The sequence below is a fragment of the Biomphalaria glabrata genome, chromosome 14 (assembly GCF_947242115.1).
Source record: "Biomphalaria glabrata chromosome 14, xgBioGlab47.1, whole genome shotgun sequence".
NCBI classification, from domain to species: domain Eukaryota; kingdom Metazoa; phylum Mollusca; class Gastropoda; family Planorbidae; genus Biomphalaria; species Biomphalaria glabrata.
In genome coordinates, this window is record NC_074724.1 from 30,863,928 (window position 1) to 30,889,836 (window position 25,909).

At 37.5% G+C, this 25,909-nt stretch overlaps 1 protein-coding gene across 1 annotated transcript; it reads right to left on the reverse strand.

Moving 5' to 3' along the window:
* Positions 1 to 129: 129 nt before the first annotated feature.
* LOC106055137 (uncharacterized) lies at positions 130 to 24,933 on the reverse strand. The gene is made up of 12 exons (XM_056009668.1): positions 24,837 to 24,933; positions 22,531 to 22,641; positions 21,515 to 21,708; positions 19,771 to 20,023; positions 17,793 to 17,846; positions 14,980 to 15,215; positions 13,162 to 13,393; positions 11,784 to 11,834; positions 5,742 to 5,932; positions 3,220 to 3,460; positions 523 to 579; positions 130 to 158 (listed from the first exon to the last, which is right to left on the reverse strand). The coding sequence occupies exons 2-12, from the start codon at positions 22,598 to 22,600 to the stop codon at positions 130 to 132; spliced, it is 1,608 nt and encodes a 535-aa protein (XP_055865643.1). The 5' UTR covers positions 22,601 to 22,641; positions 24,837 to 24,933.
* Between the last annotated feature and the right edge of the window lie 976 nt (positions 24,934 to 25,909).

Here is a 25,909-nt window from a genome sequence, read left to right on the forward strand (position 1 = left end):
AGCCGAAGCGAAGGGGGGTCAAGTTATAATAAATAACAAAACTCTATACAAAACATTGCTCGTTTGTTATATGTACGTTTTATATTCTTAACTGATTAAGAAGCAAATATATATTACATTTATCACTCGCTACTTCGATACTGATTTCTCGAGGCACCCTACATTGTTGATTGTTCACAAATTTAAAATTGAGGAATTATGGCACGAAACTTGCCCGCACGTAGGCAGAAGGTGGGGAGTGCCCACACATACTTCGATGGTACTAGGGAAGAAGGAGCCCTTATAAAGAATTACCCTAGCACATGGAATATGTCTTTTTCTTTGTGTCTCTTTTGAGTATTTTTTACGCTAAGTATTTTTTTATTATGAATTGTGGTTCAGTGTTTTATGTATTATTACAAAGCTTACATCAACTCTGTCTGTCTGTTTGGTAAAAAGTTTGTGCACGTTATTTCTCCCACACACAATCTCGGTTCATGATGAAATAGAATAGAATAGAACTTAAAATAAAACAGTTCTTACCTAGTGGCCTCTGCTTGGTCCTCTTTACAGTTGTTGACATACACTCATTCAGACTTTCTAAGGATGTTATTGAAGATAAGGTTAGTAATGAAGTATACAGGAAGATTAAAAAAGAATGAGCCAAAATCATTATCTTATCTTATCTTATCTTATAAAGACGTTACTTCAAAAACGAAGATGATTACGTACTACGCGTCATGCATCTAGTCATGCATGTTAACCAATGACTTAAATTCTGCCAAGTCATTGGTTTTCCTGGCTAGCTCAGGCAACCCATTCCATGCTCTAATAGCACTAGGGAAGAAGGAGTATTTGTATAAATTTGTCCTAGAATATGAAACGAGGAATGTGCCTTTATCTTTTTGTCTTTCTGAGTATTTTATTAGATATTGTTTTTGTATTTGAAGATTATGGTTCAGTGTTTTATGTATAATTGCTACTTTACTTTTAAGTCTTCTATCCTGAAGGCTTTCTAAATTTAGTAATTTTACTAAAGGTCTTACTCTAGTCAAATGTCAATATTCGTTTGTCACACGAAACTCACTGCTCTATTTTGTGTCTGCTTCATTGCGCTATATTTCAAAATTGGACACAAATGTTGTATAAAACTTCAAGTTTTTATTTCATGCTTTACAAGTGCTCAATGTGACAAGGGGCGGGTGGTAGTAAGGGTGTTCTTTCGCCCCCCCCTCCCCATTTGTGTACGTAATTTATTTTTCTTAATATATATATTTACTAATTATTAAAATTTTAAACCGATTTTTATATTACGTCTCCCTCCACACTTCTGGTGAGGTAAGGTGGGCGAATGGATCTACCGCCCCGCCCCCCCCCCCCGATCCCGGGTTTTGAAGCCAAGCGCTTTACCGCTCGGCCACCGCGCCTCTTAAATGTGTTAGGTTAGTATTGCACTTGTAAAAGTTGAAACCACGACGTCTAGAGGACCCCCTTTTAAAAAGAATATTATAATTTTTTGAATAGTTTGATACAAGCATTACCAACATTCATGCGGCCTTTTCGGTGACCCTACCGGCCCAATCCGGACGTTTGCCCGAATTCCCATATAGCCAGTCCGCACATGGGTAGCGTTGTACGGTAAAGCTTAGTATAAAACTGTCTGGCTTTCACGTACTAGTGCATTTGACCTAACACTCAAATAAAATCTTTGATTAATTCTGGTTAAAAACATAAAAACACCGAAACACGTAAACAACCGAAGTGCACGTTTAAAGACATCTTCCATCATGAGTGGTTAAGCTCTTGGCTTCCGAACCTGAGGTCCTGGGTTCGAATCTTCGTGAAGTCTAGGATTTTTGAATTTCGGGAATTTTTAAGGCGCCCCTAAGTCAACCCAACTCTAGTGTTACCTGACTTTAGTTGGAGAAAGTTAAGGCGGTTGGTCGTTGTGCTGACCACATGACACCCTGCTCGTTAAGCTTTGGCCATGGAAAAAAAGATGAACTTAACATTATCTCTCCTATAGATCGCAAGGTCTGAAACTTTTAACTTTAATTCACGGGCAGATGTTTGGATATCTAAGATTGCTAAAAAAAAACAACTACAAAAAACTCTGTCCTAAAGATCAATTGATTTTATTACAAAGCTTATATAAACTCTGTCTGTCTGTCTGGTAAATAATCTTGTAAACGTTATTTCCCCACTTCCCTTTCTTGGATCAAGCTGAAACTCTGAACAATTATTCATTGTCGGAGACAACCCATCAATTATTTAAAAAGATTAGCCAATTAGCTAATTAAGTAGTCGTAATTAATTCTGTTATATATTGAAAATGTGTTACGGCGGCGGTTGGCGACCCGTGACAATAAACCCGCACAGTCGAACCCCGAAAAGCAAGCAGAGAATTAGGTCGTTCTTGACAGATGTTTAAATAACAAGATTTCTACTAAATGTTACAAATTATTTTGTGTTACAAAAACGAAAGCGCTGAGAAATTAGACCCTATCACCTATCCCTTAAAGACTTAGTCTGTTGAACCGTTGGGGCAATACACGTGATCTGTTGACCGTCCTTCTCCATTCCTCTCTACCTTTGCCTTGGATAGAATCTCTTTCAACGACAGGCCCTTCCATTCTTTTATGTTGTTTTCCCATCGTTTTCTCTGTCTGCTTCTTCTTTTTTCCTGGTACTGTTCCCCGAAGGAAGGTCTTTAGGAGCTAATAGGACCTTGTGATATGGCCATAAAGTTTTAGTTTGCGTTTTTTCTTGAGTAGTTAGCAGGCCATCGTGGGGACCAATGGCCGTTGTAGAAGCCTGTTTCTCATCTCTTCTTTTGCGATGCAAAGTCTTTGTTTGTGATACCTAGGATCTCCCTGTAGCATCTCACTTTCATTTCTAGGATCCTCCGTTCTAGTTCTTCAGTCAGCGCTCCATGATTCGCAAGCATACATAAATGTGGCCATGACAGTCTGCTGAGAGCTATGCCTTTGACTTTCCAGATTGTTCTGAATTTTGCAAGCGCTGATGTGGACAGTACAAATTAGAACAAATAAGTATAAAATAAATACTTCTTTTATAAACTCTTCGTTTTCTATAATGTCTAGTAAATGAGCTTCTAATACCATGTACTTTAAACCCTCAAATGTCAATAACAGTCTTCTTATAACGAGCATTAGATTTTTACCAGACAGACAGAATGACAGACAGGTAAACAGTCGACTTGTTTGTGTTATTACTTACTGTAAATGTCGTCTTTGATGAAGAATTTCTTGGTCTCTATTTTTTTGTAGATGCCCTGAGCACCGAGTACGGGTAGGTTGTAGAAAAATGAGTAAGGAATATACCAGAATAGGCGTGGGACTGTTGTCCGAAAAATAAAGACTACGTGGCCCTCATTATAAATGATAAACGCTTCGCAAGAGTACATCCCTGGGCTATTGCTTTCATATGTCTCCTTTGAAGTGAACTTAATAAGGCAATCCTGCAACATAGGGCAAAATGGTTAACATTCAATAATACCGATTGGCAAATCATAAACAACATCAGCAAAAAACAGTCAAGAAAAAAAAAGTTTGTGTTCTCACACAAACTCAGAGGCGGCCTCTGTATGTCTCGAAATGAAAATCGAGTTGTTATGTAAATATTTGTCAGTTTCTTTTTTTTTTTTCAATATTTGTGTAGAAGTTAAGTACTATGCCTACATGTCTGTATAAGCTGTCCGGAACTACAAACCAACAGAACTATTTAAAAAAAAAGTTTTTACGCAGACGGTGTGTCCAAATGAAAGGTGCCGATACATTTTGAAATCAGTGTCGTCATAGGTTCTTCCCGGGTGTAGCGCTGTGTGCTGCATGCAAGCTGCCTAAGGGGTCATAGGCTGTGACAACCAAAGCGTTTCTCATGCACGTGTTAGTGTGCAGAGACTAAATTAGTGGGTCGTTGGCTGTTTAACTGAAGGATAAAAAAACCGACACACACACACACAAAGAAGGAGGCGGGCTTATACAGTTCAAGGGTCAAAATAGAAGTTGTGGGAGGTGGGGGATGGGAGAATATAGCAATGCGGCTTACCGTTGAAGGATGGTAGGTAGGGGGTAGCCGTTTGTGCGATCAGGAGACACCTGTGACACAACCAGCACGCTGCGAGGAGTCAACTAAGTTCAAGGAACGAAGAATGGACCTACAGAAAAGTGCGGATATGAGCACCACGTGAATATCACCAATGTTATGGACACGTGATAATTTCAATCGTTTTCTAGAAGACCTTAATGGACGCCATATCAAAAACACCACGTGAATATCACCAGTGATTGGGTAATGTAATAATTTCAACCGTTTTCGAGAAGGCCCTTGTGGACCCTATATCAAGAACACCACTTGAATATCACCAGTGATTGGGTAATGTAATAATTTCAACCGTTTTCGAGAAGGCCCTTGTGGACCCTATATAAAGAGAGTGTGAGTCTAGACGATTCGGTCCTGTACAGTTCAACACAGCAAGACAGTCCAGTACAGTGAGTCAAGAGACGAGAAAGTGAGACAGTAGCGTTATAGTACAGCAGTACGACTTGCTACATTGAAGTGCTTATACAGTTATTTCGTATTGCCTATTGCACAGGATTGGCTGTTGACTTATAGGGAAAGAAGGAATCACGCAATTTGGAGCCCAAGTTGTCAAGTTGTTGAGTTGGTTGTGCCTTGTTTGCAGAGACGACGGCTTTGCCTGCGTAAGGTTTGGGAAAATATGCAGGTCACAACTGGGTTTGCTTAGTCATGTGAAACACAGCACTCATGGGAATCGATTGAAGGCATTGCCATTATATAGATAGATGTCTAGATAGGTACATAAAAAGATAGATAAATAGATAGAAAGATAGATAGATATTTAGAAAGATATTTAAATAGATTGATAGATAGATTGATAGATAGATTGATAGATAGATAGTATAGATAGATAGATAGATAGATAGATAGATAGATACATACATAGATAGATAGATAGATAGAAAGACAGACAAATAGACGGATAGACGGAAAGAATATATATATATATATATATATATATATATATATATATATATATATATATATATATAATATGATAATAATAATAATAATAATAATACACCAAACAAAAAACATTATAACTATAAGAAACCAAAGTGTACATTCACACCAGACTCACTCATAATTTACATGTGACAAAGTTTATACCAGATTGTTCTTATTTAATGATTTGATTGCCAGGGGAACAAAAGAGTGTTTTTGTCTGTTTGTCTTTGCTATCGATGTCTTGTATCTCTTTTATGATGGTAAAATCACAAAATCCTGACACAAAGGTTGATTCTTTATTTCGAGGATCTTGTTAGCTTTTTTTATAGATGTTTGTATATATATATATATATATATATATATATATATATATATATATATATATATATATATATATATATATATATATATATATATATATATATAAAGATGGATAGATAGATAGATAGATGTATAAATAGATATTTTGATAGATGTATAAATAGATAGATACACAGATAGATAGATAGATAGATAGATAGATAGATAGATAGATAGATAGATAGATAGATAGATAGATAAATACATGGACAGTTAAATAAATAGATATTTAGATAGATGGATAAATAGATAGATACACAGTTAGATAGATAGATAAATAAATACATAGACGGTTAAATAGATAGATAGATAGATAAACAGCTATATATCTAATAAAATGAACAAATTACTATTCTAGTTGGTATGTATTGCCAATGACGTTGAAAACCAAACTGTTTCTCAACCAACCAGGACGTATACGCCCCTATATTGACATACGCTCTCAGGGTGATTATATCCTTGAATTCTACAATGCCGTAGTCACATAAGTTCTCTGGGGATTGGTACTGTCGTATTCTTATTTTCCTTATTTTTTCTTTGTCTGTAGAAAAGAGAAAAAACTGTCAATGATTATTTACAAACTGATTCCGATGTCTACGCAGTGGCGTCACTAGGGCGAGTGCCACCCGGTGCTGTCAGCTCACCGTATCACCGCCACCCCCCTTCCCGGCTTAAAAAAAAACAAAATTTATCGTTGGTTGATGCTTTTGATTAAACATAATAAATTGAATTCACTGCAGTCATTGATTGTTGGACAACTATAAAATGATTGCCGGTTTTATTTTAAAAGTTATTTGTTTATGACAATTTATAAATATATACTTGAATTAAAATGCAAGATTATGGAAATTACAAACAGTTTAACTACATCAACAATGTGCTCTTTATTAGACCTTAAACAGGATATTATCGAGAGTGATACATGCGCTACAGTTATGTCTGTGACTACGTCTAAAAAACTTCCAACCTTCTCGATACAATCTAGTTATAAACTGAACATCTGGATCTTACAAGGACTAATCCAATGCTCTTCCTGCGCTTACAAGGAATAATATAATGCTCTTCCTGCGCTTACAAGGACTAATCCAATGCTCCTCCTGCGCTTACAAGGACTAATCTAATGCTCTTCCTGCGCTTACAAGGACTAATCTAATGCTCTTCCTGCGCTTACAAGGACTAATCTAATGCTCTTCCTGCGCTTACAAGGACTAATCCAATGCTCTTCCTGCGCTTACAAGGACTAATCTAATGCTCTTCCTGCGCTTACAAGGACTAATCCAATGCTCTTCCTGCGCTTACAAGGAATAATATAATGCTCTTCCTGCGCTTACAAGGACTAATCCAATGCTCCTCCTGCGCTTACAAGGACTAATCTAATGCTCTTCCTGCGCTTACAAGGACTAATCTAATGCTCTTCCTGCGCTTACAAGGACTAATCTAATGCTCTTCCTGCGCTTACAAGGACTAATCTAATGCTCTTCCTGCGCTTACAAGGACTAATCTAATGCTCTTCCTGCGCTTACAAGGACTAATCTAATGCTCTTCCTGCGCTTACAAGGACTAATCTAATGCTCTTCCTGCGCTTACAAGGACTAATCCAATGCTCTTGCAAATAAAGTTTCCTTTTCTGGATTTCAAACTTTCAAAGCCAATACCCTCTACTATTTCGCCCTCTATAAACCTAACTGCTGACTATCAATGCCGTGTTTGTTCCTTTGTTAATCTGAAATAGTAACATAATTAACTTCAACTTTTAAAAAAGCATCTTTCAGACGACGTCGATGACGATAGTAAGAAACTCAGATGGTAGGAAATGAAGGCTTAGATTGGTAATACTGTCTAGTTTTTTTTAATTACACCAAACAAAAAACATTATAACTATAAGAAACCAAAGTGTACATTTACACCAGACTCACTCATAATTTACATGTGACAAAGTTTATACCAGATTGTTCTTATTTAATGATTTGATTGCCAGGGGAACAAAAGAGTGTTTGTGTCTGTTTGTCTTTGCTATCGGTGTCTTGTATCTCTTTTGTGATGGTAAAATCACAAAATCCTGACACAAAGGGTGATTCTTTTATTTCGAGGATCTTGTTAGCTTTTTTATAGATGTTTGTCTCAAACAACTGCCCAAATGGGGTTTGTTTTTTTGCCAATGATTTTGCCAGCAGCATTTAGGATTCTATTAAGTTTATTTTTATTTTTAATGCTCAGATTGCCATACCAGGCAGTGATATTGAAACTTAAAATATTGCAGATGTGAGCGTGATAAAACATAGCCAAGGCCTTTTCGCTAACATTAAACGAGGACAGTTTTCTTAGTAGTCGTAATCTTTGCTGCCCTTTTTTGCTGATATAATCAGTATTTGCAGCAAAATTTAGTTTATTGTCTAGGATAGTACCAAGGTATTTAAAGGTTTGCACAATTTCAATAGTCTCTCCAGCTACAGAAACAATATCATTTTCCTTCTTGTCCCTACGAAAATCGATTATCATTTCTTTGGTTTTTTTTACATTTAATAATAAAAAATTATCTTTACAGTATTCCTCAATGTGTTCTAATTCTTTGAAATATTCATTTACGTCTGAGCTCTCTGAGAGCAGGGCAAGAAGAGCCGCATCATCAGCGAATTTTGTGAAGGAGCAACAAGAACTATCGGATTGAAAATCATTGGTGTACAAAATGAACCACAATGGCGATGTTATAGCCCCCTGGGGCGCCCCTGTGTTAACTATGCGTTCATTAGATATAACATTGTTTACCCTAACCCTCTGAGCTCTCTGGGTCAAAAATTCATTAGCCCATAGTATTATGTATAAACTAATCTGCAACGCTTTCATCTTTTCAATGAGTAAATGAAGTTGCATAGTGTTAAAAGCTGATGAGAAATCCATAAAGAGCAATCTTACATAAGTGTTCGGTAAGTCCAGATGTTTGTAGACACAGTTTAAAATATTTAGGATGGCATCGTCTACACCAGTGATTCCCAAAGTGGTCTATATAGACCCCCAGGGGTCTACGAAGACTTCCAAGGGGTCTACGAAAGTTTAAAAGGGATTTGGGGGTCTATGAGATGTGCACAGGGGTCTACGATAAAGAATCTCAAATCAGCATGTCGTGACTTGAATTTTGACAATTGGAATCTTTTCATACACACATTTATGATTTGTACCTTAGGAAATCCTTAAAATTTTTATCATGCTGATTGAATGAAAAATTGTTTTATTTAATTTAATAACTAGATTTAAATAGTGTAGTTTTGTCTAGTTATAACTTGAACCAAAATAAATGTAGACTGTACAGCGTTACGTATTTGAAATTGAACTTCATTACTTCCTAATCAAACAAGGGGGTGTTAATGGGCCATTTTTTTATGATGCTATGAAATTAATTAAGCTGGAGGATCATTTGAGATGAAGCCACCCTGATAAAAAGATAAAGGTTTGCAAAACTTTCAAACACTCAAAGATTAAGTTCATAAAACACCCACCAAATCTCTCTTTGACCTGACATTGAGAAGATGATGATTAGTGAACGTTTTACTATATCTCTTTACTTATAGAGAAATACTGAAAACCTCACACGATTGGTAAATTATTTATTTTAACAGCCGTTGAAGAAATTGTAAAAACTCTTACACAAACTTATATCATTAAAAGAATTTCATGTTTGGGTTTTGTGGCCGGTTTCTTGTTTTGGGCTTCTTGATGAAGAGTGCAATTTTGAAGACATGGTTGGCATTCTCTGGTGACACTCCAAAAGGGCAAAAGTCAATGGTCCCAATTTTGAGCTTCTGGAACATATGTTTTTTCATTATGATGTGAACGGTTCTGATGTGAAAAATTATAGGTGGTCCTATCGGAATAGTTTATAAAATGTGTCATCGAATGAGACGTGTCCATTTCTCGTTTGTACAATTGACTATTAGTTTCCTTATTTCTTTCGGATAGAGTGCGATGTTGAAGTGTGTATTTGTTTTCTCACATTTGGCAAGTGTGTCAGCCTTCTATTTCCTTCTATTTCAAAATTGGAGAACAGCATTCTTGCTGTTGTTGTTGAGCTTTACAATGTGACACAATATGTTTTGTACAAAATCTTTTGGATGTTCCTTCAGATTATGTGGATAATTACACCCTAGCCCAAACCTCCCGACTGGAGATGCGAGCAGGCAAGGTGACTACCGAACGTCATTTCAGGCATCATGAGGTGTTTTATTCAGTAGGAATCAGAGTTTGTCAAGCTTTGAAGGACTATTTTTATATCGGCCATGAAAAAAAAAACTGTTTGGTGAACTTCGCTGATTCTCTAACATGGTAGCTGTTAGCTCCAGTGCTCCTATTTCTTCTCTGTGGTTGTCATAGAGCTCATTAGTTACAATGAACTTAATTTTTAAATTGTTTTTTCTCCATTGGGCCATTAAATGAGTATTCCAGCTCCGTTTGTGGTGGATTTCTGAGAACCATCCATGCAAACTCTGACCCATTGGTTGTTAGGGCAATGGATTTATAGAAGAGCTCAATAAATTCTTGAGCTCTGTTGGAATATAGTATAGTCAAATATTTCTTTCTTCTTATGTACGTCTTTGCAAACAACAAATTTCTGCAAACAACATAGTTCTGCAAACAACATATTTCTGAAAACAACATATTTCTGAAAACAACATATTTCTGAAAACAACATATTTCTCTATACAGCTGGCTGAGTCAACCATGTCTGGTAATGATGTATTATTTCTATTCAAATTATTATGGCTCAAGAAATCCATGAAAAACTGCTCCAAGTGAAAACTTTACTGTGATACTTAAGGCACATTAATATTTAATGTTTTACAGAACTACTTCATAAAACAGCAAATCCCTATATGAAAAATTATCTCCGTAGCAACGGATGGTGAGCTTGCAAACCTTTAAAAACAAAAAGTTTCCAATGTGTTTAGTGATTGTATGCTATACGTATTAACTGTTCTATAATGGGTTTTAATTTGTGTCAGGATTTTGTGATTTTACCATCCAAAAGAGATACAAGACACCGATAGCAAAGACAAACAGACACAAACACTCTTTTGTTCCCCTGGCAATCAAATCATTAAATAAGAACAATCTGGTATAAACTTTGTCACATGTAAATTATGAGTGAGTCTGGTATGAATGTACACTTTGGTTTCTTATAGTTATAATGTTTTTTGTTTGGTGTAATGCACAAATTGTAAGACAAATTTCCTTACGGATAATAAAGATTATTATTATTATTATTTTAAAAAAAAGTTCAACTTAAAATGTAGTTTTAAATTATGTGTAATTTGAAATTGATGAATTTTCAAAAATTCAATATAACTTAAGCAGGGGGTCTACGGAAAACCAGAAAACATGGCAAGGGGTCTACGAGACAAAAAAGTTTGGGAACCACTGGTCTACACCTTTACCCTTTTGGTAAGCAAATTGTAAAGGGTCTAACTTATTACAAAGATCATTCAGAAGAAACATTTTAACCAATTTTTCTAAACATTTAGACACAATGGAAGTAAGTGAAACAGGTCTATAGTCATTCATTTCCTTCATTCCTTTTGATAAGGAAAAAGAAATTGATGCACCTCTTGCACGGTCACCACTTTAATAGCTAACATATTAGTTTCAATAAACTCTTGTGTATCACTGTCTTTCCAACTCATGTGCCCAAATGTAAGTTAAGCAAAGATTGGTGACATTAAAGACATCTGGCAATAGTTATTGAGATGTATAACTGTTGGCTTTATTTTCAGAGGAAAAAATATTGCCATAGTACCAACAAATCTAACATCAAGTCATTTTCAAGAATGTTGACCACATAGACTTGAGTGAATGGTCTACACATCCAATCAAAATAACTGGTATGATGGTTCACACTATTGCTTGCACTCTTCCAGGTGCTAAAATTTCATTGTCCTATCCCTGAGGTCGGCACACATCATAAAGTCAAGCTCTTCATGTTCTAGGCATTTTAACTCTTTCTCTCCTGACGATACCAATGTTGATTTGACCCCATTAAATGAAATAAATTTTTGGTTTTACAAACTTTAGTTTGTGTTGTATAAAAAAAAAAAGCATGAACTACAATCAGCTTATTTATAATTCAGATATCTGACATTCTTGTTGTAGTAACCAAAGTGATAATACAAATCTTGTAATATATGTATTTATACTTTTCCCCCCAAAATAAATTCATTTAGGCTTTAGCACTCCGCCGACTTCTCACTCGGTATTATGTCTATCCTTACGCGGCGCTCTATTTGTAATTCGGCTGCAAATAGCCGAAAATATCATCACGCATTGGGGACAAACGAACTGATGTAGTGCGTCTGTCTGGCACAGGTTTCTAAAGTGTCAACAAAGCTTGTTCTCAGAGTACTTACCAACTCCAGCAGTTAAATTATTTCCTTCTCTCTCGCACTCTTCTTTGTTACCTGAAAACAGACTTGGACAAATGACGATGAATGAGAAAGTGTTTTCCTACATAATATTGATAATAATAATAATAAGAAGAAGATAATTAGGACAAAAAATTACGAGAAACATATCCTAAAACTCAATATTGTTGACAAATGCCGAAAATGTGGAAATGTGGGTGAGTCGATTGAAAACATAATGGCAGGATGTTCAGCCCTATCGGAATCTGCCTATCTAGGTCGCTATAACCAAGTTGCAAAGCTAATACATCACCATATTACAAATACTCACTACAAGAGGTTCTCGAGTCTACGGATCATCTACTGTACTGGGATAGGCCAATTTTGACTGACAAAACGGTAGATTTTAATCGCCCTGATTTGCTGCTCATCGATAAAAAAGAAAAGGCCTCTACCATTATTGACATCGCCGTATCACTATCTCACAATTTAAGAAAAACTAAGCTGGAAAAACAACGAAAATATGGGAACCTAGGCTTGGAGATTAAGCCTTTATGGAAGTTATCTAAAATAACAATATACCCCATTGTTATCTCAAGGGGATAATAATAACTGACCTCACAGATACCTTCTAGGCCCTTGGCATTCCTAGGAACATTCTAGTCAGAGGGCGGTAATGCTGCAGACCTGCCACGTCACCAGAAAATTCCTCGTTGGAAACTGATAATGGGACTACGATGAATTTTGTTTCCCGAAACTCGACCCTGGCTGCGCCAGAGAATGAATACTCATTCTTTTCTAACATAATAATAATAAAGCTTGTCCGAAGTCCGAAGATTAATGAGGAATTAATGAAAAATGTAGTATTATCCCTGGCAGCACAACCCCAGCTTTGACCTACTTATTTAGTCACAGCCAGGGCAAGCATATCCATTGTCCGCCGGTGGTCGATTAAGATTTTCTTTTCGCGTCTGTCCTCGGCAGCGGATTTTCTTCTGGTCTCTAATGTATAGCCTTTGTGAGTGACCTCCAGCTGTCTCGTTCTGAAGCCTCATGCAACCAGGTGTTCTCTTATATGTAAGCTAAGTTGGCGCATAAGCTGGTCTTTAACTCTTTCTCTCCTAACAGACGATACCAACGTTGATTCCACCAGAATGTGGTAAAAAATTACGGAGAGAAAGAGTTAAAACGTTTCCGTGGAGCACCTCTGTTACGAAAATTCCCCCCGGGTCCCCACTTAAAGGGGGCCCCCAATTGAGTGTTTTTATATTAAATATAAAATATTAGGCAAACTACAGTGGCCCCATAAGAGGTCAAGCTCCCGGCCTCTAAATGATGGCCAATTCCTAGTTACGCCCCTGATTATGGGCAGAAATGGACTTACGGTATATAGTTTCTTCAATGTAATACTTTGGGCTGTACATCCTCTCCACCTTGCCCCCATCGCTGCTCGCCCAGAAGAAAGTGACAGGCCATAACTGATAATACATATTCACTGTCATTGCCATGGATACCATCATCCCGCCCATGGCGTTCCTCACGGAGCAGGTGCAGCAATCAGAAGGGTTCCATTCATAACGCGCATTTGTAACAGTTTTAAACTTCATAGTGCAGAGCTAGGGGAAAAAACAAACAAACAAACAAAAAAACCCGTTAAAAATACTTTGTAAAAAAGACACTACCCCCTTTATACAATTTATAGAGCGATTTTTTTTTAAATTTAAAAAACAATGCAACATTTTCCCCCCCCCCCATTTTCCCCCCCCCCCCCCCCGAGAAAGACTCCTGGTTAAACGCGTTTATAGATCTACTACCCTTTATAATAAAATGTTTGTAAAATGTTTTACTTATTTCGGATGTTCCTTCAGAGTTGAAGATAATTACTTCCTAGTCCAAACCTCCCGCAGGACGACGGGGGATGGGAGCGGGCAGGGCAGGTGCCTAACCCGGCACCATCGATAAGTCCGAACGACAGTCCAGCGCGCAAAACCGCACGACCAGGCAGCCCTAATACTCCTTTCGATCTAGACGTAGTGAACGAGGCGCATAATTTTCCTGACCATTAATTTATGAAACTATGGAGTCAATAAAGCCTTACATTCGCTAATTCACGAACGCGATAGTCCTTTCAAACCCGATGCTGGATCTAAACCTAGACCACTCTAGACTTATTTATTTAGCTAAGCTGAAATTTCTTTTTTTTTTTTTTTTGTTGAAAAAGTATAAGGGTCACTGTGGCCAACGAGCTAGACATTCTTTTCCCAGCGATATATATCAACTGTTACATTTCCAAAGAAAATTCGTTAGAGCCGTATCTTTTGAGATCCGTATACATGTTCCCTGCTCCACACTCCAGGTTCCACGAAGTTCTGACTTGAATAGAGGAATTGAAAACCCAGCAGACATTTCGATTTGTTTTGAAAAAAAAAATCTTCAGAAGTAAAATATTTCATATTTTTTAACGTAGAAGTCAATGGGAATAGCGTACTTTTTTTTTTCAAAGCTTATAATAACTCTCTGTCTGTCTCAAAAACAAATTGTACACGTTATTTCTCCCGCACTCAAGCTCGGATTAAGCTGAAACTTAGCACAATAATTTCTTTTACAAGACAATTCAAGAATCAATTAAAAAAAAAATACCAATCAGCTAATTAACTATTGGTAATTATTTATTTTGTTTGGTATCAACAAGATGAAGTAATTTTACTTAACAGATGAGGTGATCTATGTTGAATTAGCCCACTTTATACATTGTTGGTCGCCGCTTTAAAGTTTGAAGCTAACTCTAAAACATTATATTTTCATAAACGATTCTCTGGCAGAGTGGCTAGTGTAATAGCTTAAGGAAGGTGAGGAGGCTTTAGCCTTCGAGTTCGAATTTAGGTCATTCACTTTTTTTTTAAAAATGCATTTAAAAAGCGATCACCCAGATACCCCCTTCTCTCTCTCCTACCACTTACCAACTGGTCCAGACAACTGATAGGATCATAGCGCATTAAGAAAGCTAAAATCATGAAATTGCGCTAAACAAAAACAATTGGTAAAAAAAATATTTGTAATCGCGCAGATTTTATTATTGTTAGCAAGACCTACTACAAATTGAAATAGATGACTGATCAAAACCAATCGATAAAACTACGGTTAATATAACCTTTGCTTTTTAAAAAGTATCTTTTATTTACGTTTCTCTTGTTAGACCTGCCTCATCCATTGCAGTTAAGTTGAAATCGTAGTATATGTTGCTCCTGACAAAGCCCAGAGTCTTGTTGATACGCCAACTATTGGAGGCATTCACAAAAACCCGGACGAACAGTTCCCCCTCTTTGTCTAGCAAGCCAAATTTGCACCTGCGTTCTGAAGGATGTATTGTCTCATACGGCTGTAAAATTAATATTGGCGGGGGCTGTATTATTAAATTTGGCGGCAGACGTTTCAAATCTGAAAGAGAAAGAAAGAAAAATCTGGGTAAATTGGTCATGGGCGTTTGTTCCCAAATCGACTTGTACGAAATTTCCATTCAAAAGACACTACACTAACTTTGACATATCAAAAGACTACAAATAAATTTAGATGCTTTTTTTTTAGCCAGTAATTTTCTAACTAGCTCCATATGTGGTCTACGCGACGCACAATTTCCATTTGAGATTTTCGTAAATGAAGCTCTGGTGCATCCCGTCGTGGTCGAGAGGCTAAGTGCGCTTGGCTTTTCTTCGCTACCTAGAAGGGGGCTCGAGGTTCGAAACCCGACTCGGGCAGACTTGTGTTTACTGAGCGCCTAAAGGCAGCAACCAGCTCCTAGATACACCCCCCACCCCACACACACACACTGGTCCACAAATGAGATTGGACCAAAGCGCTCTGAGCATGCTATGAGCATGAAAGTAGCGCTATATGAAAGCTATAAATATATCCCGTATACAGAATACTTAGTGTTAGTTTATCAACTGTTTGAGTCATATAAAATGTGTGTATATGCTCATACAGTTTCTGCGTTTTATGGTTAGTGTTATCGTGAGGACCAATTACCATTGTGGTCCTGTTTTGATTTGCGCTGCGGTCTCTGTAAGTAATAACTAGACTCCTTCAAAGACACCTTCACTACTAGGATCTTCCTCTCTAGCGCTGCGAATATAGATCCACGAGAACTCTCTCTCGCTTCCTTTTTCACTAAACTCTTTCATTTTGGTTGTAAGTCGTTTTGTTCAAAATAGAAGGGGTTTTCGACAGTCGTTAAGCCTCTCACATTGTGGCAGCGGCGTAGCTATGGTGGGGGGGGGGGGGGAGGGAGGGTCCCCACTTGAGAGGGGGGCCCCCCAAAAGAGTGTCCGAAATTTGTTTTTACATTCAATATTACGCCGTTATCTCATGTCATGATGTCAAATGTCAAAATGCTGGTGTCCCTTAAGGAGTGAATCCCTCCCGGGCCCTCAAATCCCTAACTACGTCACTGCATTGTGGTATATTAAAAACTTGTGTGGCGGCTCGCGTTTTTCTTTAAATTATACCTCTATTCAACTCGTATCTTCATGGAACCTGGACACGGATCTCGACAACGGCTCTAACGATTTTCCTAGAAATTTAACAGTTGATGTATATCGCTGAGACAAAAATTACTAACTTGTTGGCCACTCTGGGAAAAACTCTAGTTAGACGGCTTAAATGAAATTCCAATGAAATTTAACAGTTGATATATATCGCTGAGACAAGAATTACCAAGTCGTTGGCCACACGGGGAAAACTCTGGTTTGACCGTCATTTTTTTTCAATGTAAATAAATAAATAAATTTAAATTTTGCTAAGGAACGAGGAAATCTTTATCTTAAACGGAATCTATGTCTTCTGGTATTTATTAATTTATTGCGCATCGTCTTCTAAATGCATGTCATTGGAGTATTATAAGGTTTAGTAGATCTATACATTCGCTTAACCAGCTTTCTTTCTCGGTGGGAAAGGGTAAATATAGTAAAGTTTCCTTTTCAGACCTTGTGGTCTACAGGGCAGACGATGTAAAGGTCATCTGTTTCTACGGCCTACGGTTAATGAGGGTGTCATGTGGCCAGCACAACTTTTTAACCAGGTATCCATTAAAACTGGGTGGATTCAGAGACGCCCAAGGATCCTAAAGTAAGAAAAATATCCAGTCTTCACCAAGATTCGAACCCGGACCCCCGGTTTCGGAAGCCAAGCGCTTTACCGCTCAGCCTCCTGGTGTTGCATTGTTCTTTAATAAAAATTGTAGATTAGTTATTACGAGGAAAACAATCTCGCTGTAAGTTGTATAAAGTGTGTAAATAATGTTTGATCAACTAGATCGATGGCATAGAGCTGGCTGAATAAATCACTGCCAACTGCACTATTTTAAAGACTTTTATTGTAGATCAATGACTGAAGTTTCAATTATAAGAAGAAGGAAAAGAAAAAGGGTTTAATTTTTTCCTCTTCGGCACAATTTAGGCTACGATGAATTTTGTTTCTCTTTAGCGAAACTCGACCCTGGCAGCGCCAGAGAATGACTACTCGTTCATTTCTAACATAATAATAATAATAATAGCTTTTATATAGCGCTACTTTCATGCTTTTAGCTCAGAGCGCTCTCGTCTAATCTTATTTGTGGACCAGTGGGGGGAGGGTGGTATCTGGGAGAAGGTTTTCCGTGCTGCTTGTAGGTCTCCGTAAACACAACTGTCGAACCTCGAGCTCCCTTCATAGGTAGCCAAGACAAGCTAAGTTTAAGTGTACGTAGCCTCTCGACCACGCTTCCCACTAGAGGTCAAGTGCTACGAGTTACACAACTGGGGTATTAAAAATAAGGTCCACTCACATTTCAAATAGTACAAATTTTAATCATCTAATAAAATCATGTTGTATATATATATATTTATAAGTATTTTGCCCGATCTCAACTCAAATTTCAGCAGTCAACCCAAACTCCCGCATAAAGCCCAATACTTTCCCCAGGATCAATATTAAAATATTGCCCTCTAATATCCTGATGTGGTAGATTGATGATATTACCTTCAACGCGTCTGACTATACGTCTGTGATCTGATCGGCAATACGTCACATTATCTGAAACAAATACGTAATCTATTTATAGGTCATAGAAAACGTGTTTAAATGAAATTTGAGTGTTTTAGTGACCCAACACAAAGATTGCATTTCATGAGCTAAAGCAGTGTTTCCCAAACTGTGTTCCGCGGAATCCTAGTGTTTGAGGCCTGGATATGTGTTCTACATAATACTGAAATAATTAACTAGTAGGCCACCACGTGAATTAAACTCTCTAAAAAAAATAAGCAAAAAGTGTTCCGCTAAATACTCAAAATGTGCGACGTGTTCCGTTAAGAAAAAAGTTTGGGAACCACTGAGCTAAAGCAACAAAGAATGAACTATTTGTTTACAAGTTGTTTCGTAATTAAGACTAAAAGACTAAGACTAACACTTCTTTATTGATCCTTATGATTCGGTGGTTCGCGGTCTCTAAATATGTAGGCCTAATAATACAGTATTATATAATTAAATAGGTGCGCGGTGGCTGAGTGGTAAGCACTTGGCTTCCAAACCCGGGGTCCTGCGTTCAAATCTCGGTGATGACTGGGATTTTTGAACTCCTAGATTTTTTAAGGGCGCCCCTGAGTCCACCCAACTCTAATGGGCACCTGACTTTAGTTGGGGAAAGTAAATGCGGTCGGTCGTTGTGCTGGCCACACGACACCGTGCTCGCTAACCGTTGGCCAAACAAACAGATGACCTTAACGTCATCCTGCCCTATAGATCGCAAGGTCTGAAAGGGGAACTTTATTTTTTGTTTATGTGATTAGATAAAACGCAATGACAATAATATGTATTTTATTAAAACTACATTTATATCTAACCTAAACCATTTGAAACAGTCTTGCAAAGTTGAGCCAAAGGCTTCCGGAACTCCAAACTCGTTCTCTCCGTAATTATTTACCACATCAACGCTGGTATCGTCAGTTAGGAGAGAAAGAGTTAACCAGCGAAAAAAAAACAGTAGAAGTTTTTTTTTCTAACTTCTTTATTAAACTTCTTCAACTTAAACACATACTTAGACTTTCCATTCAATGCTGACTTGACTTTAATCTCTTGATACTATTCAACTTTTTACTAGCATAACTTTAACTGATCTAACTTGTCATTTAAACAACTTAAAGATACAACAACAACTTCAATTAGTATTGAAGCGTGGTCGAGAGGCCAAGTGCGCTTGAACTTGGCTACCTAGAAGGGGGCTCGAGGTTCTACACCCGACTCGGGTGTTTACTGAGCGCCTAAAGGTAGCACGGAAAACCAACTCCTAGATACCCCCTCCCCCCACTGGTCCACAAATGAGATTGGACCAAAGCGCTCTGAGCATGCTATAAGCATGAAAGTAGCGCTATATAAAAGCTATAATAATAATAATAGTATAACTTCAACTAAATGACCCGCAAATGTTTAAACTCATTATAACACAAGACCGTTACAATGCGAGGACCCCGACTAACTAGCTTTCCCCTAATTTATACTTTTTTAAACCGTACTTTTCAGAATCATAGAAACTTCTATCCTAAATATTTTATTAACTGTGGCCTTCTAAAAACTGACGTATGCTATTATTTCCCTGACCTCTTTCCCTAATTCGATGATTATAATTTACGTGTTTGCTCTGGTCTTCTAGGAACTGACCCGGCTTCTAGAAATAGATCGAATTAGGTCACAGTATCGTCTCGTTACAACTAGCAAAGTAACAGATTAAAAATAATGCAAGTCAAGATCATATCATTCTTGAAACATTTGTTGATACAGTGTAATAGATTTCAAGGAATAGGATAGGTATCGAAATAGCTATATGAGATTTACAATCCGACAAAAATTCAGGGACAGCCCTGACAGAGTAAATCAACATGCTGTGAGAACCGACAATGTGGTTCGATGTTGTACAACACTGATTCGTCGGACGTCGTGCGGCAGCACAGACCTGAGCCATTACCTACAATCTGTACAGGTAGAGTCCACATGGTACTGGAGTAAGTGTCGGAGCTTTCTGTGGGTTCGCTGGTGTTGGTGGCATTCCAGAAAAAGACGTAGCCATTCTTCTGGTCCGACATTTGAACAGACAACTCAGCGGTAAAGATCAGAATACTTTGGGTACTGAGGTGGTCGGAGCAGTTGCAGCTATGAACCTCCTGGATCTGTTTGATCCCTTTGCATTGAGTCGCGGAGAGGTAGGCAAAGAAACACACCTGAAATGATATAAAGATCAAGTACAGAGTTTCAGAAGTACATTTTAGATTAAAAGATTTTAATAGAACACCTGAGATTGAAGGATTTTAGAAGTACACTTAAGATTGAAAAATTTCAGAAGTGCACTTTAAATTGAAATAATTCAGAGGAGAAGTACACATTAGATTGAAAGATTTCAGATGTGCACTTTAAATTGAAAAATTCAAATTTCAGATGTGCACTCATATTGAAAAAGTTTAGAAGAAAATTGTTCAGAATGACACTTTAGGCTGATGGATTTCCGAGGTTTACTTAATATCGAAAGAGTTTAGAACTACACTTCAAGTTGAAAGATTACAGAAAAACACTTTAGATCGAAATATTTCAGAAGTAGGCTACACTTATGATTCGAAGATTTCAGAATTACACTTAAGTTTAAATGATTTTTAAAAGTACACTTGATATGAAAAGATTTCAGAAGTATACTTTAGGTGAAACATTTTAAAAAGTTCTCTTTAGATTGAAGAATTCCGGATGTTCATTTAAGATTGAAACATTTCAGAAGTACACTTTTGATTTAAAGATTATAAAAGAAATAACGTGTACACACATTTGACCAGACAGACAGAAGAGACAGTTGATATAAGCTTTGTAATAAACACAACTCTCCTGCTTTAGTGTGCGTATAATCATTTAAAATTATAATTGAATGCACGTTTGAAATAGGATTACTTTTTTCCCCTTTAAAATGCTGATGCTCTAATTAGCATACATAAAGCTTATTGGAATTAGCATAAATAACAAAAGACTTTAAAATTAATCTTTTTTTTTGTTTAAAGATAATACCTCCGTTATACAACTTATAGCAGCGATTAATTTTCTTTTAACAGCCAATGAATATTCGATTTAAAGAATAGAACATTTCTTACCCTGTCCTCTCCCCCCTCCCCGAGAAACAATCACTAACTGTATACTATTCCAATAATGTACCTTTAGAGCTAGACTTAGAAGACGATGCGCAAAATGTTCCTGAACATTCATGTATTCAAGTCTTGAATGAATGCGGAAATACCGAAGACGTCCATTCCATTAAAGATAAATAGTTTCTAGTTCAGTAGCCAAATTCAAACTTATTTCGTTGTATACATAAAATTATTATAACGGTCAAACTAGACTTTTCTCAGTGTGTACAACGAGCTACTAATTCTTTTCCATGCGATATACAGCAACTGTGAATTTCTAGGTAAATCGTTAGAGCCGTTTTCGAGAACCGTGTGCAGGTCCCACCCTGAAAGGTTTTCCACGCAGGTACGATATGAATAGAGGTATTGTAAAAAGGAAATAAAACTCTTACAAGACCTAAACGATAATGTATTGAAAATGCCCTTATAAAGGGTAGAGCCGGATCACCCGAGACAACTGGGCTAATTGAAAGGTTTTTCCAAGGCAAAGAATGATAGTTGCATTCTTTAATGACCTCACTGACCCCAGTCAACAATGTTGGTGCTTACCAATTCTTCTGAACCATTTTGGTGAGAATGCCGAACAAGACCGAAGTGTCTGCCCACGTGCCAGTCCGCTTGTGCTGCTGAATGCACCGAGACATGCAGATTTAACCTGTCCACGCCAGCGACTAGTCCGTCATCACAGCCAGATACGGTCGCAGGCTTGTGAGTTATGTTTATCGACGGTAGCCAAGGTGACCCTGAAAAATAAGTTAAGTTGCGACAAGCAAAAAAAAAAAATAAGGTAAACAAATCATTAGCTCAAAAAACGCTTTGGATTCGTTATCATTTCTGGAAAAACAAAATAATCTTTTTTTTTCGGTTTACCATGAAACCTTGATAGGCCGAAAACACTCAACCAAAGGAAAGGTTGTCTAACAGTGGCCAGAATTGCAGGATCATGGCCGCTTGAGTTCCCCATGCTGCAGTGAGGCCGGAAGTCATCATCATCATCAAACTCCATTTGAGTGAAGGCTTGAGAGGCTCAAATCCTCTCTTGCAAAAGCCCTGGACAGAAACCCTGCTGTTTTGTGTAGTACATACATGTCACCATATAGGTCGAGAATTTTGGGTTTCCCAGACCTGCCAAGACGGAAATCAGCAAGTTTGGGGCAGTCAAACAGAATATGAGACAGTTTCCTCTTCTTCCCCGCAGAGGTCGGAGGTCGAGCCCGACGAAAAAAAAGTATATACCAGAACACAACGTCTCAATGTCACCTACTGATTTTATTTTTCTATCTTGGCATTGTGGCCCCCCAGATGGTGCACTATAAGATGGTTTTTGATATAGTGTTGTGATCTTGTCATCTTCTAAGCTTATCTTCTAAGCTTCTAAGCTATCTTGGCAATGGTGAACATAGATTTCCATGAGTGCTTGCAGATTATTTAACTCTTTCTCTCCGTAATTATTTACCACATTCTGGTGGAATCAACGCTGGTATCGTCAGTTAGGAGAGAAAGAGTTAAGAACCAATACTGACAGACAACCAAAAAAAACAAAACAATAGAGTTTTGAAGTTTACCTGTAACAATAAAGAGATGTCGTAGGAAAAAGATCACGTACGAGACATCCATCCCAGTCTCTTCACACATCAGGCAGACAAATCAAACAGAGTCAAATTTTAATCGGCATCCTGTAACATTTATATTTATATAGATATTAGCTGATCCTCTGGCTTCAAAGGGTTGATTAATTAGTCGGAACACGTTTTAAAAAAAAAATCCTTTAATGTGTTAGCAATGCGTGAGAAGGGAGGTTTCATCCCCCCCCCCCCCGATTTCTAAATGTAAAATTCTCAGACCTTGCAATCTATGGGGCAGAGGATGTAAAGGTCATCTGTTTTTTTGTGGCCCTCGGTCATCCAGGGTGTCATGTGGTCAACACAACGACCAACCGCCTTTACTATTCCCAAGGTAATGTCAGGTACCCATTGGCGCCCTAAAGATTCCGAAACAAAAAATTCCAGTCTTCAACAGGATTCGAATCCGGGACATCCCTTTCGGAAGCCAATCGCTTTTCCACTCAGCCACCGCGCTATCTAATGTGACTAAACTTTTTTTTTTCTTTCTTTGTTTTTTTCTTTTAGATGGGAGTGGCACTTAGTACATTAATTTGGTTTTAGTGTTAGGCGGATGCGCTCCCTTGTCATGGCCACATTTTGTTATGCTTGCGGAATCTTGGACACTGCAGACCTAGAGAGGAGGATCCTAGCAATGGAACTAAGATGCAACAGAAATATCCTAGGTATCACTTACAAAGACCACATCACAACTGAAGAGATTAGAGTCAGGATTAGTTCAGCGATCGGAACAGCAATGATCTGCCAACTAATGTAAAAAACATCAACTTTACACTGTATGACCATATCACAAGGTCCTCGGGACTAACGAAAATTTTTTTTTTTGAAAAAGAGGCAGATTTTAATTTAAGATTTCAGTTATTTACGATTCGAAACAAATAGGTATTGATAAGTATTATAGAGAGAGACTTTTGTGTGACATCTGTCAAGAAAGAAAAACAACACCTAATCTAGTCTAGTTCCAAGAAGCAAAGGACGGCAGAAAGAACATAGACCCCACTGTGAAGAAACAAGTCCCTTTACGTTTAAAGTGCCTTTTAATTGTGAAGCATTTCAACATAACATATATACACAGCAAACGTTATATACAGATACCCAACTCCACTAGATGACTTCCTCTCTTCTTGTTTACACACTCGTCACTTCCCTCGAGTCCCCTAACTCTCCGATACCCAACACTTGACCGTGTGTCACGGTTGACCACACACAGCAAGGGGAGTTGCAAGAGTCCGATGATGAAGTGCTATTGTGCCCTATGCTGCACTGGGAGTCAAGTCTAGTTCCAGTCTAGTTAGTAGATCTAGACTATTCTAGAATCTATTTAGTAGATCTAGAGTCTAGTTAGTAGATCTAGACTGTTCTAGAATCTATTTAGTAGATCTAGAGTCTAGTTAGTAGATCTAGACTATTCTAGAATCTATTTAGTAGATCTAGAGTCTAGTTAGTAGATCTAGACTGTTCTAGAATCTATTTAGTAGATCTAGAGTCTAGTTAGTAGATCTAGACTGTTCTAGACTCTATTTAGTAGATCTAGAGTCTAGTTAGTAGATCTAGACTGTTCTAGACTCTATTTAGTAGATCTAGAGTCTAGTTAGTAGATCTAGACTGTTCTAGACTCTATTTAATAATAATAATAATAATAATAATCTTTATTATCCGTAAGGAAATTTGTCTTACAATTTGTGCATTACACCAAACAAAAAACATTATAACTATAAGAAACCAAAGTGTACATTCACACCAGACTCACTCATAATTTACATGTGACAAAGTTTATACCAGATTGTTCTTATTTAATGATTTGATTGCCAGGGGATAGTAGATCTATAGTCTAGTTAGTCGATCTAGAGTGTAATTAGTAGATCTAGACTAGAGTCTAGTTAGTCGATCTAGGCTATTCTAGAGTCTAATAGTAAGGTATGTGAATTTACACTGTATAGTTTCACAGAACATTTCTAATCTGAAATATAGAAAACAAAACATCGAGACTAGACATCTATAGTGTGGTACACGCGCTGAACTTTTTTGACGATAGTTCCGGGTTCGAACCTTGCCTGCCGTCATTCCCTACAATCATTGAATGTCGTCATGCAGTAGAATTGGGCTAAGACGTAATATTGTTCATTTCTGAAGAAGCCTTTGAGACCATCCAAGCTACTCTAGAGTTTTACACCATTAAGTTTAATAAATAAATAGATCTACTTAAGATCTAGATTAATAGATCTTGTACTAGATGATGATTAGCCTACTTGGTCAATACTTCGAAGTGTCGCTTATAATTAAAATAGATCGAAATTTAATCTAGATCGAAAGAAGAATAAACTTAAACATTGTGTTGTTGTTGACTGCCATCTATATCCCGTGTTCAGTTTCTTAGAGTTTTGCGCATCGTGTGTTTGGAATGGTGCAATGTGTTTCATTATTTATAATGAATTTATTCCTCTTTAAAAATGCGTTTCGTTTTGTATTTTTGGGCAAAATATATAGGTCACTGGTGGTTCTACTTAACAATGTGCAAAATGCCAATCTTCCTCGATCAAGATGACAGTTTACATTTTATGTTGTTGTTTGTTTTTTTTTAGCAGAACATACGTTTTGTATCAATTGTATGACTCTGGATGTAGCAAAATATGTAGGTCAAAGATGGGGCTGTGTAGCGACGGGAAATACTGCATTCCTCAATAATCTTCGGACTCAAAGACAAGCCTTATTATTATTATGGTTTTATCACGAGGCTGTCACAGCTGGCAAAGACCTTCCTGCAGGGGAGAAAAAAAAAGACAGAGAAAACGATGGGAAGACAACATGAAAGAATGGCAGGGCCTGTCATCAAAAGAGTCTCTAGTCAAGGTAATGGATAGAGAGGAATGGAGAAAGATAGTCGAAAGATCATGTGTGTTGCCCCAACAGACTATGGGATAGGTGAAGGTGAACTGGTGTAGGTGATTCTCTGCTTGAACGTTCATAATTTTTAATTTAACACCGACTTCAAGTCAAACTTTGAGAAAAGAGAACTCCTTGCATGATCCCATTGGATCAGTTTTTCCATATCCTACCATACACATTTGCACAAATGCTCCTTCTTCCCTAGTGCTATTAGAGCGTGGAATCGAAGCAGGACGTTTTGGCGCCGCCGTTTTGGCCCCGCCGTTTTGGCGCGAAGGACGTTTTGGCGAGAGCCGTTTTGGCGACGGGACGTTTTGGCGCGAAATACATTGTGTACGTTTATTGTATTATTTCTTTTAAAAGAGTTATTCATATCTATGTTTTGCATGAGTGTTTGTGTTAAGACATATTTTTCACGAACTAAATGTAAATGTGT

Coding starts and splice junctions, on each gene's coding strand:
- LOC106055137 (XM_056009668.1), bottom strand. CDS start 22,600: ATGTGTGAAGAGACTGGGATGGATGTCTCGTACGTGATCTTTTTCCTA. Junction 17,847..19,770: donor TCTACCTGTACAGATTGTAG/GTAATGGCTCAG, acceptor TATTTGTTTCAG/ATAATGTGACGTATTGCCGA. Junction 15,216..17,792: donor TATAGTCAGACGCGTTGAAG/GTAATATCATCA, acceptor TTTCTCTTTCAG/ATTTGAAACGTCTGCCGCCA.